The sequence below is a fragment of the Rana temporaria genome, chromosome 12, assembly GCF_905171775.1.
Source record: "Rana temporaria chromosome 12, aRanTem1.1, whole genome shotgun sequence".
Lineage (NCBI taxonomy): Eukaryota > Metazoa > Chordata > Amphibia > Anura > Ranidae > Rana > Rana temporaria.
In genome coordinates, this window is record NC_053500.1 from 42,329,533 (window position 1) to 42,345,063 (window position 15,531).

The window sequence follows — 15,531 nt, forward strand, 5'->3', positions numbered from 1 at the left end:
TGATGTCGCAAGGACGTCATTTGCTTCAAAGTGAACGGCGTCCAGCGCCATTCACGATTCACTTACGCAAACAACATAAATTTAAAATTTCGCGACACGGGAACGACGGGTATACGTAGCATTGGCTGCCCCTGCTAATAGCAGGGGCAGCCTTCCGCAAAAAACGGCGTACGCAAACGACGTAAACTGCGTACGCAGGGCTCGCGTAGGGTTGTGAATCGGCGTTAGTATGCAATTTGCATACTATACACTGACCACAACGGGAACGCCACCTAGCGGCCTGCGTAAGAATGCAGCCTAAGATATGACGGCATAAGGAGCCTTATGCCAGTCATTTCTTAGGCTGCAGTCGGCGTATCGAGGTTCCTGAATCAGGAGCATTCGATACGCCGGGGCAAGTAAGCAATTGCGCTGCGTAACTATGGTTACGCAGGCGCAATTGCTCTTTGAATCTACCCCTTTGCTAATATTGTCCCACCAGGCTGTGTGTTCATGACGTCTCAGGATCACAGGAAGTGGGTTGAATGATGCTGGGTGTCAATTAACAGTTGTTTTATTCTGCAGGTTATATGGTACTAAACAAATCCAGGAACCCAAATCATCTACAAGCAAAATAAGTTTTAACTTACCTTCAGGTGAGATTATAGTATAATTCTTTTAGCATCTCAAATTATATTAGATGTTTAATGTGTATATCATGCCAAAGGTTAAGAACTCTTACTGGGTTTTCACTGCTACACTGAATTGTCAAAAGTATTGGGACATCTGCCTTTACACACACATGAACTTTGATGGCACCCTGTGGACAGCCTTCCCAGAAGCATTAAAACTGATATGCCCCAAATACACGACCAGGTTTTCCGACGGGAAAACTGCGAGAAGAGCTTTTGGCCGGGAATTCCGGCCGTGTGTATGCTCCCTTGCAGTTTTTCCGACGGGAAAAACTGCCAAACCCGCCGGCAAAAAAAAAGAGATCCAGCTCTCCTTTTTCCCATCGGGATTCCCGACTGACTTTTTCCCGTCGGAAATCCAGAGCGTGTGTACGTGGGCATTATAGCTGCAAAGGGTGGGCCAACTCATATTAAACCCTATGGACTAAGACTGTGATGCCATTAAAGTTCATGGGCCAGATCCACGTAGCGGATCGTATTTTTATTCCGGCGTAGCGTATCGTAATAACGATACGCCACCGCAACTTTGACAGGCAAGTGCTGTATTCACAAAATTCTGCCGGCATAAGGGCGCGGAATTCAAATGTTAAAGAAGTGGGCGTGTTTTATGTTAATTTTACTTGACCCGACGTAAATGACGTTTTTTCTGAACGGCGCATGGGCCGTCCGTGGGGGTATCCCAGTGCGCATGCTCGAAATTAACCCGCAACAAGCCAATGCTTACGACGTGAATGTCATTCTACGCAAAGCCCTATTCGCGAACGGCTTACGCAAACGACGTAAAATTGTCTAAATTCGACGCGGGAACGACGGCCATACTTAAAGCGGTCCTCCACCCTAAAGTGGAGTCCCGCTGATCGGAACCCTCCCCCCCTCCGGTGTCACATTTGACACCTTTCAGGGGGGAGGGGGGTGCAGACACCTGTCTAAAGACAGGTATTTGCACCCACTTCCGGCCACACGCTACGGGCGAAAGACGGGCATTCCGTCACATCCCGTCTGTCGCCCGTTGTGTGCTGGGAACACTCGGCTCCCAGCACACAACGTGTGAGCCAATCGGCGGGCGCAGCGCGACTCGCGCATGCGCCGTAGGGAACCGGGCAGTGAAGCCGCAGCGCTTCACTTCCTGGTTCCCTCAGCGTGGATGGCGGGGGGAGCAGCAGAGTGACGAGCGATCGCTCGTGCTCTGCTGCGATCGGCGCTGGACTCCAGGACAGGTAAGTGTCCTAATATTAAAAGTCAGCAGCTGCAGTATTTGTATCTGCTGGCTTTTAATATTTTGTTCCCATGGCACATCCGCTTTAACATTGAGTACGCCTCATATAGCAGGGGTAACTATACGCCGAAAAAAGCCTTACGGAAACGACGTAAAAAAATGCGCCGTCCGGACGTACGTTCGTGGATCGCCGTATCTAGCTAATTTGCATACTCAACGCGGAAATCGACGGAAACGCCACCTAGCGGCCAGCGTAAATATGCACTTAGATCCGACGGCATACTAGGACGTACGCCAGTCGGATCTAGCCCAGCTTCAGGCGTATCTTGTTTTGTGGATACAAAACAAAGATACGCCGGAGCAAACTAGCAGTTACGCGGCGTATTAATAGATACGCCAGCGTAACTGCTTCGTGGATCTGGCCCCATGTGCGTGTAAAGGCAGGTGTCTCAATACTTTTGACAATATAATGTATCTGTGGCTCCGTCAGGGAGATCTGTCCTCACTTCCGGTCCTGCTAACAACATTTTTGCAAGTCAGAGGGGAAATCTCCAACAGCAACACAGAAATAAAAATGCTTTTCTTCAGTAGAGTAAAAAAATCTGACCCCTGTCAGATTTGTGTGTCTTGGTTACAGATCTATGTCATATCATTTTGAATACATTTTCTTTTTGTATTAACATTTTTTTATAGTTATAAAAAGAGTGCAGCAGGGTGAGAAGCATGTGCCCCAGTTTAATAGCTTAGAGCGTCACTCCACGCGCCCATCAATCTACTCCGGTGATCCACTACATTCAGGTGCCGGTGTCTGTAGTACTCATCCAGGCCCGCTATACTAATGTGTAATCCAAAGACGCCACACTCCTGACAGCTTGGTCCCTCTCAAGCCACAATATCTGACACATTTTACCCCGCTCATAAGGCTATGTCATAGATTATTCATGTCCTCTTCACTCCATTTGGCTGCCAGGAGCAAAAAGACACACCAAAACTTCCAGGTATAAGAAGCATTAGCCTCACTCACCTTCCTTCTAAGAGCATTCATAATTTATAAAATAAAATTTGCATCACTATTGGTCCACCGAAATGACTAGCACATTTGATCTGTGGGGCATAAGTGAAGGTTCTCAAGCTATTGCTTCTATGGGTTGAGTGTTATTCATATATACCAAAAAGTGGTTTGAGAAAATACTGCATTATAACCACTAGATGGAGTTCATCGTAAGTCATAGTAAATAAATACATCGGCCCGGATTCACAAAGCTCTTCAGATACGCCGCGTAAGTGCAAATATGCGCCGTCGTATCTGTGCGCTGTATACACAAACTAAGATACGCCTAAAAACAGGCTTAATCCGGCCAATGTAACTTGCCTACGCCGGCGTAGGGTGGGCGCACATTTACGCTGGCCACATGCTGGCGCTGCCATTGATTAGCCATTCAAATATGCAAATGAGGAAAATACGGCGATTCACGAACCTGCGCACGCCCGACAAAGGATACGATAGGTGCGCGTAAGTTGTACCTCCGGCGTAAAGTTAAGCCCCATAAAGGAGGTGTAACTCAGCAGCAGACATGTAAGGGTCTGCATCAGGGAACAGAAGCCGGCGGTTTTTACGTCGTTTATGTTGGACGTGTGTCTGGATGGACGTAGATTACGTTCATGGCGTAGGCAGTGATCCGGCGTATCTTAGGTAGTTGTTCCGACGTGGTTATGAGCATGTGCACGGGGATGCATCCACGACACGACGCATGCGCAGTTCGTTCTACGTATTTCTCTGGCTCTCAAACCATCATTTGCATGGGGTCATGCCTCATTTGCATGGGTTTGCATGGCTCACGCCCACTTCCACCTACGCCGACTTACGCCTTAGAAACCCAGCGCAGTTTAGGCAGCATTGGCTTTGTGAATTCCATGCTTGCCTCTCTGCGCTGCGTTGGCGTAGCGTACAGGAGATACGCTACGGCGGCATAAATGTGCGCCGCTGTCTGTGAATCCGGGCCATCACTCCTATGATCTTCTGCTCCCTCTAGTGGCATTCATGTGGTATTTCTCTTCGCCACTCTATTTTTTATAAAGGAATAACATTTCACCTGTAGACGGAAAGGGAGTACCTTCTATTGTGCCTCATTCGCAGAGAACGACTGCACCACCAATAGTTTTGCCGGACAAATAGCTATGCATTTTTTTTGTGATAGTGTTGAAGAAAGGCATGTATTTGACCAAAGACTAAATGTGTGATGTTTTTATTGCTGCAGGATATGTAGAAAAAAATACAGAGGTCTGTAAAGAAGCTTCAACAAAACATCCACTATTCAATGGTAATATAGCAGAGGAGGGTGCAGAAGCCAGTGCTACAGTACAGTAAGTATTGCAAGTTATGAATTAAGAAATGACTAAGTAGTAGCATACAAGGGCACTTTGGCTGTGGGATCAGATCATAGGTGTGCACAGCCTATTGCATTAGGGTGTGCACACCAAAGCTCCAATGCATATGCGTTTGACATATTTACTGGCCTCTTCCCCACTCTCCATCCTGAAACAATGGGAGGAAGGGGGAGCCAGGGAGAACACAGGGGACCCGGGCAACAGAAAGAAGAGGAACAGGGACAGGAGGGGTGGCACCAATCCCCTGTATTTTCCGCTTGTGGCAGCTGAATGTCTACGAGATGGAGAGGAGGAGAAGCCTACTTTCAGCTGCTGCAGGCGGAAAATACAGATTGGTTCCACTAAGTTCCACCCACCGCCGCTTTTCCGGTTCAGGTTCTGAGGATCGACAAGGAAGGATTGTGGTTTACCTGTCACCTGCCCACCATTGATAGGTTTCCAAACCCAGGATTAGGGTGTGCCCAGGCACACTTCGCACACCCCTTGCGAAAACGCCTATGGATCAGATCGAGTATTGGTGAGCAGTGCTGTTGCTGGCAATCCATACATATGTTTTAATGCTTGTGCTTTCTTGGTTTGCTTCAAATATCTTAGCTTATTTCCCCCCGATGTACTGGATACACTGAATTAAAGATACACTATATTACCAAAAGTATTGGGACACCTGCTTTTATACACACACATGAATTTTATTGGCATCTCAGTCTTAGTCCGTAGGGCTCAATATTGAGTTGGCCCACCTTTTGCAGCTATAACAGCTTCAACTCTTCTGGGAAGTCTGTCCACAAGGTTTAGGAGTGTGTCTATGGGAATGTTTGCCCATTCTTCCAGAAGAGAATTTGTGAGGTCAGGCACTGATGTGGGATGAGACGCATTGCTCTCAGTCTCCACTCTAAAGCCTCATACACACGATCGGACTTCCATCAGACTTTTCCGTGGATTTTGGTCCAAAGGGGCGTTGGCGTGAACTTGGTATGCATACACACAGCAGAACTTTTTCAGCCAACATTCGCCAAATGACGTGGTTTTTCAGCTCTTTACCTCTTTTCCTCCAGGACAAGAAGTAAAGAAGACATAGACAGCAAAAAATATGATTACAGGGTTTTGTTTTTAACTCTTTACTTATTAATAATCAGAATCTTTTTCAATACAAGGATATAGCCACATTGTGATTAGGCACATTATATGTACATGGTTACACAACATTTTCGATTTTTTTTTTTAGTATATTAGTACACTCTTAATACATCTGTAAGTTCACCTTTTCAGGAAAAACGAAAAGATGAACTTAAATACTCCCCACCCAACCCCCGTCCCCTCTAAACTTACCTCTGTGGGGATGAGCTGTCCGTTTCTATGCAGCTGGTGCAGTGTTATGGAGACTCAAAAAACCTGCTCCTCTTCCCCTTATTTCTGTGGGCTTTAGGGATGGATCAGAGTGATACTGATTGGTTAGCACCGGCAGCTGACCACATTGACCAACTGAAACCTGATCTGTTACGAAATCTCTACAGAAAGAAGGAGAAGAAGAGCAAGCAGGGATCTAAAATTACCAGACCACTACACCAGCTGCAAGTAGAGTGGGGACTGGGGATGGGGGAGGAAGTGGGTAGGGTGTTAGTTCACCCTATTTCTGAACTGGGAACCAACTGAAACTCCATAATTCATTCTGTGTGTGGCTCTTTGTTCCGCCTCCCACCTAACATCCATTCATTGAAAAATGGGAGAAACCAGACAGAAAATGTATGGCAGAAGAGCAGCTCCATCCATTTAGGTATAGCCGCTGTTCATGTATGTTGACAGCCAGCCAATAGCTGCAGTGGGGATTCATCCATCCATGCTGTATAGCATGGACAGAGGAATTGGTTATATTTTTTTCATTCACCTCGCATGCTGAACAAAAAAAAATCTAAAAGTGTGTGGCCAACTTCACAGAAGGTAGAAAGATACAAATAGGAATCCAGGACTTTCAAGGAACACTATCTCCAAGGCATACATTTCCATGTGATTTACATTGATAAGCTGAGAAGAAAAGAGTGGAATGCAATGGAAGAGAACCCACTGATTAAATGGGTGAGAGGAGTGAAAAGAGGAGTAAGGAACAGGCAGCGTCACGGTCAGGATTGGAGACCAGTAGCTCTAGCAGTAGAGATTCTCTCACCACCCTGACAGATGACGCTGGCTCCCCTAGGTGCGGGATCAAAGTACTAACCGGAATTTACAACAGCTCCTGATATTGGAGATGGGTTTTGCTGCATGTTAGTACCAGGTTGCGGTCCTCAGGATTGCCCCACCAGGAGGTGAGCAAGTCCAGGTCCAGTAGCAGATATAGCAGGTAGGGATCAAGCAGAAGCGCAGTCAGTAGACCAACAAAAGATCAGTAACAAGTGAATCAATTAGAGGTGTAGTCAAGGAACAAGCCAAAGGTCGGTAATGAGTGGTAGTAGAGATAAGGACAGCTGCAGGTATGAAAAGGAGCAAGATATTAGCTGGAGAGAGCATACATTTGAAGTGCATAGGCATGGCTTAAATAGAAGATTCTTTGGTCCAGTTTTTAGGAGTTCAAGGTTCATCAGAAACAAGGTGCAATGCAAGATTATCCAATGGTTCAGACAGGGAGCTGTCTGGTGGCTCAGAAAAGAGAGCTACTGCCAGATGGCGCAGACGTCATGGGTTTAAATACCAGTCCTGACAGGCAGAGACCAAGGAACAGTCAAGAAACTGGGAGCGAAGGATGGGTAAGAAATGGACTGAATAGGCCGAAGGTCAGGAAGAAAAGAGCTAAAGAATAAGGGAAAATAAGGGAAAAGCAAGCATGGGTAGTGGGATGTGTGAGGGGGTAGATGTAAGGACAGAAGATGTGAATTCCCCTTGGACTTACCCCAGTCAAGGGAGCCAGAATTTAGGCTGAATATATTTTTTATTAATTGTAACAAAGAAACAATAAGGGGAGAGGTACAGAATGAAGAAAAAAGGGGGGGGGGGGTCAGGGAAGCGGTTCTCACATACCACCTAACATACAAAACATAATAGAACATACATGTAGAAATGCTTGAAACCGACCTCAGCATCACAATAACCCCCGATACAGTGCCCATTTTCTGAGGAGCACTGCCTAGAGCAGTGGTTCTTAACCTCTTGACCACTGGGCACTTAAACCCCCTTCCTGACCAGACCAATTTTCAGCTTTCGGTGCTCTCACAATTTGAATGACAATTACTCCGTCATACAACATTGTACCCATTTGAAATTTTTGTCCTTTTTTTCACACAAATAGAGCTTTCTTTTGGTGGTATTAGATCACCTCTGGGTTTTTTATTTTTTGCGCTATAAAAGAAAAACGACCGAAAATTCTGTAAAAAAAAAAAAAAAAAAACTTGTTTCTGTCATATTCGCAGGTTATTTCTCACACACAGCATATGCATACCACGAATGACACCCCAAAACACATTCTGCTATTCCTCCCGAGTATGGCGATACCCCATGTGTGCAACTTTTACACAGCGTGGCCACATACAGAGGCCCAACATGCAGGGAGCGCCATCAGGCGTTCTGGAGCACCCAGGCCAATTCTGACATTTCTCTCCTACATGGAAAAATCACAATTTATTTGCTAGAAAATTACATAGAACCCCAAAACATTATATATGCGGAGTATTGGGGTATTGCGGAGTATTTGGGTATTGCAGAGTATTGGGGTATTGGGGGTATTGCAGAGTATTGGGGTATTGCGGAGTATTTGGGTATTGGGGGTATTGCAGAGTATTGGGGTATTGCAGAGTATCGCGCAGGGTATTGGGGTATTGCAGAGTATTGCGCAGGGTATTGGGGTATTGCAGAGTATCGGGGTATTGCAGAGTATCGGGGTAGTGCAGAGTATCGGGGTATTGCAGAGTATCGGGGTATTGCAGAGTAACGGGGTATTGCAGAGTAACGGGGTATTGCAGAGTATCGGGGTATTGCAGAGTATCGGGGTATTGCAGAGTAACGGGGTATGGCAGAGTAACGGGGTATGGCAGAGTAACGGGGTATGGCAGAGTATGGGGTATGGCAGAGTATGGGGTATGGCAGAGTATTGCGCAGGGAGGGATGGCAGAGTATGGGGTATGGCAGAGTATTGCGCAGGGAGGGATGGCAGAGTATGGGGTATGGCAGAGTATTGCGCAGGGAGGGATGGCAGAGTATGGGGTATGGCAGAGTATTGCGCAGGGAGGGATGGCAGAGTATGGGGTATGGCAGAGTATTGCGCAGGGAGGGATGGCAGAGTATGGGGTATGGCAGAGTATTGCGCAGGGAGGGATGGCAGAGTATGGGGTATGGCAGAGTATTGCGCAGGGAGGGATGGCAGAGTATGGGGTATGGCAGAGTATTGCGCAGGGAGGGATGGCAGAGTATGGGGTATGGCAGAGTATTGCGCAGGGAGGGATGGCAGAGTATGGGGTATGGCAGAGTATTGCGCAGGGAGGGATGGCAGAGTATGGGGTATGGCAGAGTATTGCGCAGGGAGGGATGGCAGAGTATGGTGTATGGCAGAGTATTGCGCAGGGAGGGATGGCAGAGTATTGATGGTACTGCAGAGTATTGCGCAGGGAGGGATGGCAGAGTATGGGGTATTGCAGAGTATTGATGGTACTGCAGAGTATTGCGCAGGGAGGGATGGCAGAGTATGGGGTATTGCAGAGTATTGATGGTACTGCAGAGTATTGCGCAGGGAGGGATGGCAGAGTATGGGGTATTGCAGAGTATTGATGGTACTGCAGAGTATTGCGCAGGGAGGGATGGCAGAGTATGGGGTATTGCAGAGTATTGATGGTACTGCAGAGTATTGCACAGGGAGGGATGGCTGGATCTGTGACTGCAGTTGTCACAGATCCAGCCCACAGCAGCTGCTGACACCCCGCGCTCCCCCCCCCCTCCTCTCCTCTCCTCTCGCACTGTACCGAACGGTACAGAGAGGAGAGGGAGGAACCGGCGTCATCAAATGACGCCGGTTTGTTTACAAGTGATCGCTCCGTCATTTGACGGAGCGATCACGTGGTAAACAGCCGCGATTCGCGGCAATTTACCGTGATCCGTGATGCGCCGGGTCTTCTAGACCCGGCGAGCACGGACACTTCCGCGAGCGCGCCCCAGGGGACGCGCAAACGCGGGAGTGCACGAGGACGTCCCAGGGACGTCCTGTCACAGTAACACAGACAGGATTCTCACCGCTCCAGGTGAGCCTCGTGATGATCAGGGGTTGTTGAACCACCAGGGTGCTGGCAATGCGGTAATAGCAAAAAAACAAAAGAACAAAAGCTGGACAGCCGCACTCCAAAATTTTCTTTAAAAGAGATGTCTTTATTTTCAACTGTGCATACAGTCACTGCAAGCCCACAAAAATCAGTATGGCCAACGTTTCGCACTGGCGTCAGTGCTTAGTCATGGCTAGCAAGGTTCACACTACAAATGAAATATATACACAAAACATACAATCATGTGATGAAAAGCCCTGCCTACAGCAGGGAGGAATCAATTAAGTTAATCAAGCAGTAAATCAAACGGCACTTTAAACAGCTGAAATATGGGTTAAACCTCCCTCAAGTGTGTCCCTTTGTAAAAAAGGGAGAAAGCGTGAAAAACACATATTGATTTGTGAAAAACCTGTGTATAAATGAAAATCAAAATGAAATGACAATGAAGATAAACAAATATATAAAAATTGAAATACCCATAAAATTACTTATAAAGTTTCTCAAAATCAGACCACAACATATATGTATAGGTATAGTCTCACTTAAAAAATAAGAAATAATTATAATAATAAAAAAATTCTCTATTATGTGTATACATGTACATATATATATATATATAGAAGCGCTCTGATCCGTGGTCATTTAGTGACTCAAAAATGCATAAGTTATTGGAATAAATTAATTAGTGAAGCCAAAATAGACCTATTTTAGGGAATAAACTGTGAAATAGCAAAATCAAATAATAAATTGATGGGAGAATCGCTACATGAATGGACATTAAGTTAAAGTTCAATAGTGAGTAAGACCTTATAATGAATGAGTCAGTGAAAACAAAATCATATGGATATGATGTGCATGAACATCATGCAGGTAATGACAACATCTGTTAAGGTGCCTTACCCAATAAATGTGATCGTGATGAACATGGTAACGGTTATTTTACCATTAGGTAGATGATGATCTAGTGCAAAAGTCTGAGGTCAAGTGTGGTAATGTGCAATCGATCTGTCTAAATATTTATCCATTCAGAGGTCTAATACATGAATGTAAGAGTATACATAATAAAGAAGCTGGTTATGCTCTGAAAGAGCAGACCAGCGACCATATACATATAAGTGTTGTTTTTTTTTTTATTTTTATTTTTTTTTTTTTTTATATATATATTTTTTTATTTATTATCCAGTTAAGGAACTGTGTGAGTGACCTCGCACAAGTAAAGAGTGTGAATAGACATCTCTATACGTTAAAAAGACATAATAGTCGCAAGGGCAAATGTAAATAAGAATACAAGCAAGTATGCATATGATCCTGCATGAAAGTCCGGTGTCAATCATCGATATTAAAAATAAAAATAAAAAGATTATTATACCGAACCGGACAATCAATTGGATCTTATAAGGAACGGGGCTAGCACATGAATAGAAAAGAAATTCAAACAGATAAATAAACAAGTGCGCAAAAAGCCCGAGAACCTGTGCAATGGTGTGGCACCTGGTTATATATGACAAGGGACAAGGGTCGACATAAGTCAAACTGTCTATAATGGTACCTCATCAGCCATACAATGAAACCAGTATAGCGTACTGCTCCTAAAACCCAGGGGAAAAATAAAGAAAAAGGAAACAAAGATTAAAGAGGTATAAAAACGCAAAATTGCGAATAGGTATATCTAAAATAGGTTTTTATATAGTATATGTATAATGAGGGACGAATACAATACCCATATGAATATGGGATGTGTAACATAGATTGTATAGAAATGTGTATGCTTCATAATGAAGCGCTAATTGAACCTAGGGGTGGGGGGGGGATATATTATGAGAGGTAGATGAAAAATGATGCAGGATGCACTAATAATATTGGTGAAGGTGAAGCTGTGTAATGTGTCTCCAATTACAGTAGAAGAAGACTTGTATATGTTATCACCTCCAGATATGGCATCAATCCAACCGCTAATGCCTGATTAAAAATAATGTTTAATGCATAACCTGCATGTTCACCCGACAAAAACCCCCCCCCTCCCAAAACCCCCGTAGAGCCCTCGTACCCTGTATATTAACAGGCCACACGAGAACCCATATATTAATTTATGGTGTCTTGATAAAAATTATTACCAAGAGCCATATGGTGACCCGCCTGTTCGTGAATGAGATATGCAAAGTATGGACAGTGCAAAGGTGAGCAAAATTGCATAATTATGTAAATATGAATGTAGTCTCAAACTTAAATTGGGGGAGTTACACTGAAACCCGTATGGTAGCCCACCTGCCGAAATAAACAGCAGGTGAGCAGCAAGTGGGTAATGTAAATGAGTTTACCATTAACAACTTGGGTGTAAACCATAGGAACAAGTAATAGAGCCTCAACAAATCAAAAAAGACACTTTGTGTTCCCACAAGATGACAAGTGTAATATTGGGTGTGGGAACATGGTTATGTACGTGTGATGATAAATACATTAGAAAAAGAGGACAAAAACAGTGAGTATGCCAAGCAGAGGGGAGGGGGGGGGGAGAGAGATGTTACTCTCAATCATGGAAATGGGAAACATCCCAATCAAAGTTGAGGCCCCAAGGCTGTCTAGAATTGAGGTGAAATATCCAATATACCTCCCGTTTACAAAGAAGTTTGAATCTGTCCCCCCCTCTAACCGGACACACAATCCTCTCAATACCCTGTATGGACAGGCTGGAAATGTTTTTGTCATGTACGTTGTTCCAGTGCCTGGCTACATTGGTATTGTGATTTTTGTCAATGTCGTACAGATGGTCACTGAGTCTGTCACGTAGTCTTCTAATGGTCCTACCAACATATTGGACATTGCAGATGTTGCAAGTAATTACATAAACCACAAACTTAGTGTTGCAGTTTATGTATTGCTTAATGTAAAAATTTCTGCCACTGGAGCATGACCGTATAACTTTACCAGCTCCCATTAGGGGGCAGTATCTGCACCCATTGGTGCCGCACTTGAAGGTGCCCACAAAGTCCAACCAAGTTGAAGAAGTGGGTTTGGACTCAAAGAGACTAGGTGAGAGAACCCCCCCCAATGTGGGGGCTCGACGACTGACCGTCTTAATACCCTTCGACAGAATGGATGTGTAAGACGCATCACTATACAGTACAGGCAAATATTTGATAATGATCTGCTTAATTTTGTAAAATTCCATACTGTAAGAGGTAGAAAAGATCGGAGCTGGCTCATTGTTCATGGAGTTGGGAGATCTAGATCTAGATCTCCTGTTGTCCAAAAGTGAGTCTCTTGGAATGGCATTAACCCTACGAAGGGCATTGTTGACCACAGTGGCAGAGTATCCCCTGTCTTTAAACCTATGAGCCATTTCAAGAGCTTCACTCGTAAAATCCACAGGTGAGGTGCAAAGTCTTTTCAGGCGAAGGAACTGCCCATAGGGGATACTATTAATAGTATGCGGAGGGTGAGATGAGTCAGCTCGTAGCAGAGCATTACCTGCAGTACTCTTTCTGAATAAACTTGTGGAAATAATACCATCAGCCCCAGTGAGTTTTAGATCTAAGAATTCAATGGTAGTAGGTTGTAGGTTACCTGTAAACCGAAGATTGAGCTCATTGTCATTGAGATAAACTAGCCACTCATCTAGATCTGCAGACTCGTCGGAAATGACGAGGAGCAGATCGTCGATGTAGCGACAGTAGATGACTGTATCTGAACGACGGGGGCTGGTACCCCCAAAGATGCGGGACTTTTCCCACCATCCCATGTACAAATTGGCCAGGGAAGGTGAGAACTTAGCCCCCATGGAAGCCCCGCACCTCTGGAGGTAGAAGACCCCGTCGAACATAAAGAAATTGTGCGTTAACAAATATTTAAGAGCCAAAACAATGAACTCCTGTAAGACTAATGAATAGTGACCCGACTCTTTCAAAAAGTGAGATACTGCCTGTAAACCTAGATCATGCGGGATGCTAGAGTAGAGACTGCATACATCGTAACTCATCCATCTGTAACCATGTTGCCATGGAACCCCCGACAATTTGCACAAAAGATGTTTGGTGTCTCTTAGGTAACCAGGAAGAACAGACACAAGTGGCTGCAGCCGGCCATCCACCCACTCACCGAGGCGCTCGTTGAGCGACCCGATGCCTGCCACAATCGGTCTACCAGTTAAGGGAACTAGTCCCTTGTGGATTTTTGGCAGATGGTGGAAGACCGGCATTATGGGATATGCTGGGATAAACATTTTACTATCAGCTTCAGAAAAAATGCCTGCGGCTACCCCCCTGTCTAGAAGAGAAACCAAGTCTTTTGTAAACTCCATAGTGGGATTACTTTTGAGACATGTGTAAGTGGATGTGTCAGATAATTGTCGGATGGCTTCTGATCTATAAAGGCAAGAGTCCATGACAACCACCGCCCCCCCCTTATCCGCATTTCGGATCACTACATCCTTATCAGAGCTCAAGGACATCAAAGCCTTTTTCTCGAGCTGTGTTAAGTTGGAGGAGTGTGGGACATTAAGGCAGCTGTGAGCCAGATGAGTCAGGTCTCTCTCCACTAACTTCTGATATAGATCGAGTTCACTGCCCCTGGACCCTAGTGGATAGAATCGAGATTGTAATTTGAAAGGTATAGAAATCAAATCATCCACAGGATCCACGGGGCAGGGGTCCGATTCAATGAGTAAATCAGTTAGGTCTTGAAGACCACAAACATCCTTAAACAGAATAGGAGAAGAGACCAACTCACCCAGCTCCAAGCTGCTTCCTGATGAACTGACTTCGTCTATAGGTGGCTTGAAAAAATGTTTCTTAAGGGTTAATTTTCTTGCAAATCTATTAACGTCCAATATGGTACCAAACAAGTTAAAATGGTTGGACGGACAAAAGTTCAAGCCTTTCGATAGTAGATGGAGTTCATCTGGGTTTAAGTCTCTTTTAGAGATGTTGATAACGTTGTTGGTTATTTCCTTCTGTTTCCCCGTAAAGCGCATGGGGTGCGTGTAGCCTTTGGATCTCTTGCCTCCCCTTCTTGTCTTTTTATGATGGGTTTTCGCTTCTTTGTGTCCTTGGTTCCGTGAGGGTGTCCATTGGGTTGTATATCATCGTCCGACAACGGACTTGGTGTTAGTGCGGGACGGTCCGGAGATGATTCGGATCCGGATGTAACCAAAGTGTCATATGCGACATTGTGCTCGATGTCGGAAAAGCTCACCTTCTTTGCTCTATTCTTGCGAGGGCGTCTGGACTGAAAAGGAACATGCGTGCGTATATAAACTTTATTGCTCTCGTAGTCGGCACGGTCTCTCAGTTGCTTGCCCCTTTTTGTGTCGATGACGAATTTCTCAAGTTTATCCAATCTTTTATTTAATTTGCTGTCCAAATCGGCAAAATCTGGATGTGTTTGCAGCATGGTAAGATCTTTTTGAACCGCTGACATTTCGGTTTGCAATGAGCTAACTTGCTCAAGATTGGATTTGATGAGAATGCTCATTAAGGCAAAAGAGCAGGTGTTAAGGGTATCCGTCCACTCTTGTTGTAATGTCTCATTGGATAATATGGTGGTGGGGAATTTTTTAATTCGTAGTCCCCGGGGGATTTGCTGCATCGTGATGTAGTTGGAAAGGAAGTGAGTGTCCCAATACAGCTTAATTTCTTTTGCCATAGATTGTTCCAATAGTCGGAACATGGCCAAAAGTGAAGCCCCATTATCCTGGCTGGGTGCCGAGGCAGTGTAGGTTCCCAATCGGAACGGGTTCTCGGCCGAGGGTTGAAGGGTTCTGCTAAAAACCGAATCTGTGGCTGCATTTGAAGGTGCACTGTGTTCCATGAAGAGACTGGTGGTTCCAAAGTGTCAACACTAGGTTCCCGTTGACAGAGGCTCCCGAGCTGGTGAACAAGGATGCACAATCCAGAGTAGACACACAGACAGGATTCTCACCGCTCCAGGTGAGCCTCGTGATGATCAGGGGTTGTTGAACCACCAGGGTGCTGGCAATGCGGTAATAGCAAAAAAACAAAAGAACAAAAGCTGGACAGCCGCACTC

General features: G+C 45.2%; 1 protein-coding gene across 1 annotated transcript in view; it reads left to right on the top strand.

Moving 5' to 3' along the window:
* The window catches only part of KRT222 (keratin 222), a 111,244-nt gene that overhangs the window by 82,156 nt on the left and 13,557 nt on the right, over positions 1-15,531 (top strand). The window contains exons 8-9 of the mRNA XM_040331638.1: positions 565-635; positions 4,146-4,251. Coding sequence (XP_040187572.1) covers positions 565-635; positions 4,146-4,251 — 177 coding nt within the window. The remainder of the gene's footprint in view (positions 1-564; positions 636-4,145; positions 4,252-15,531) is intronic.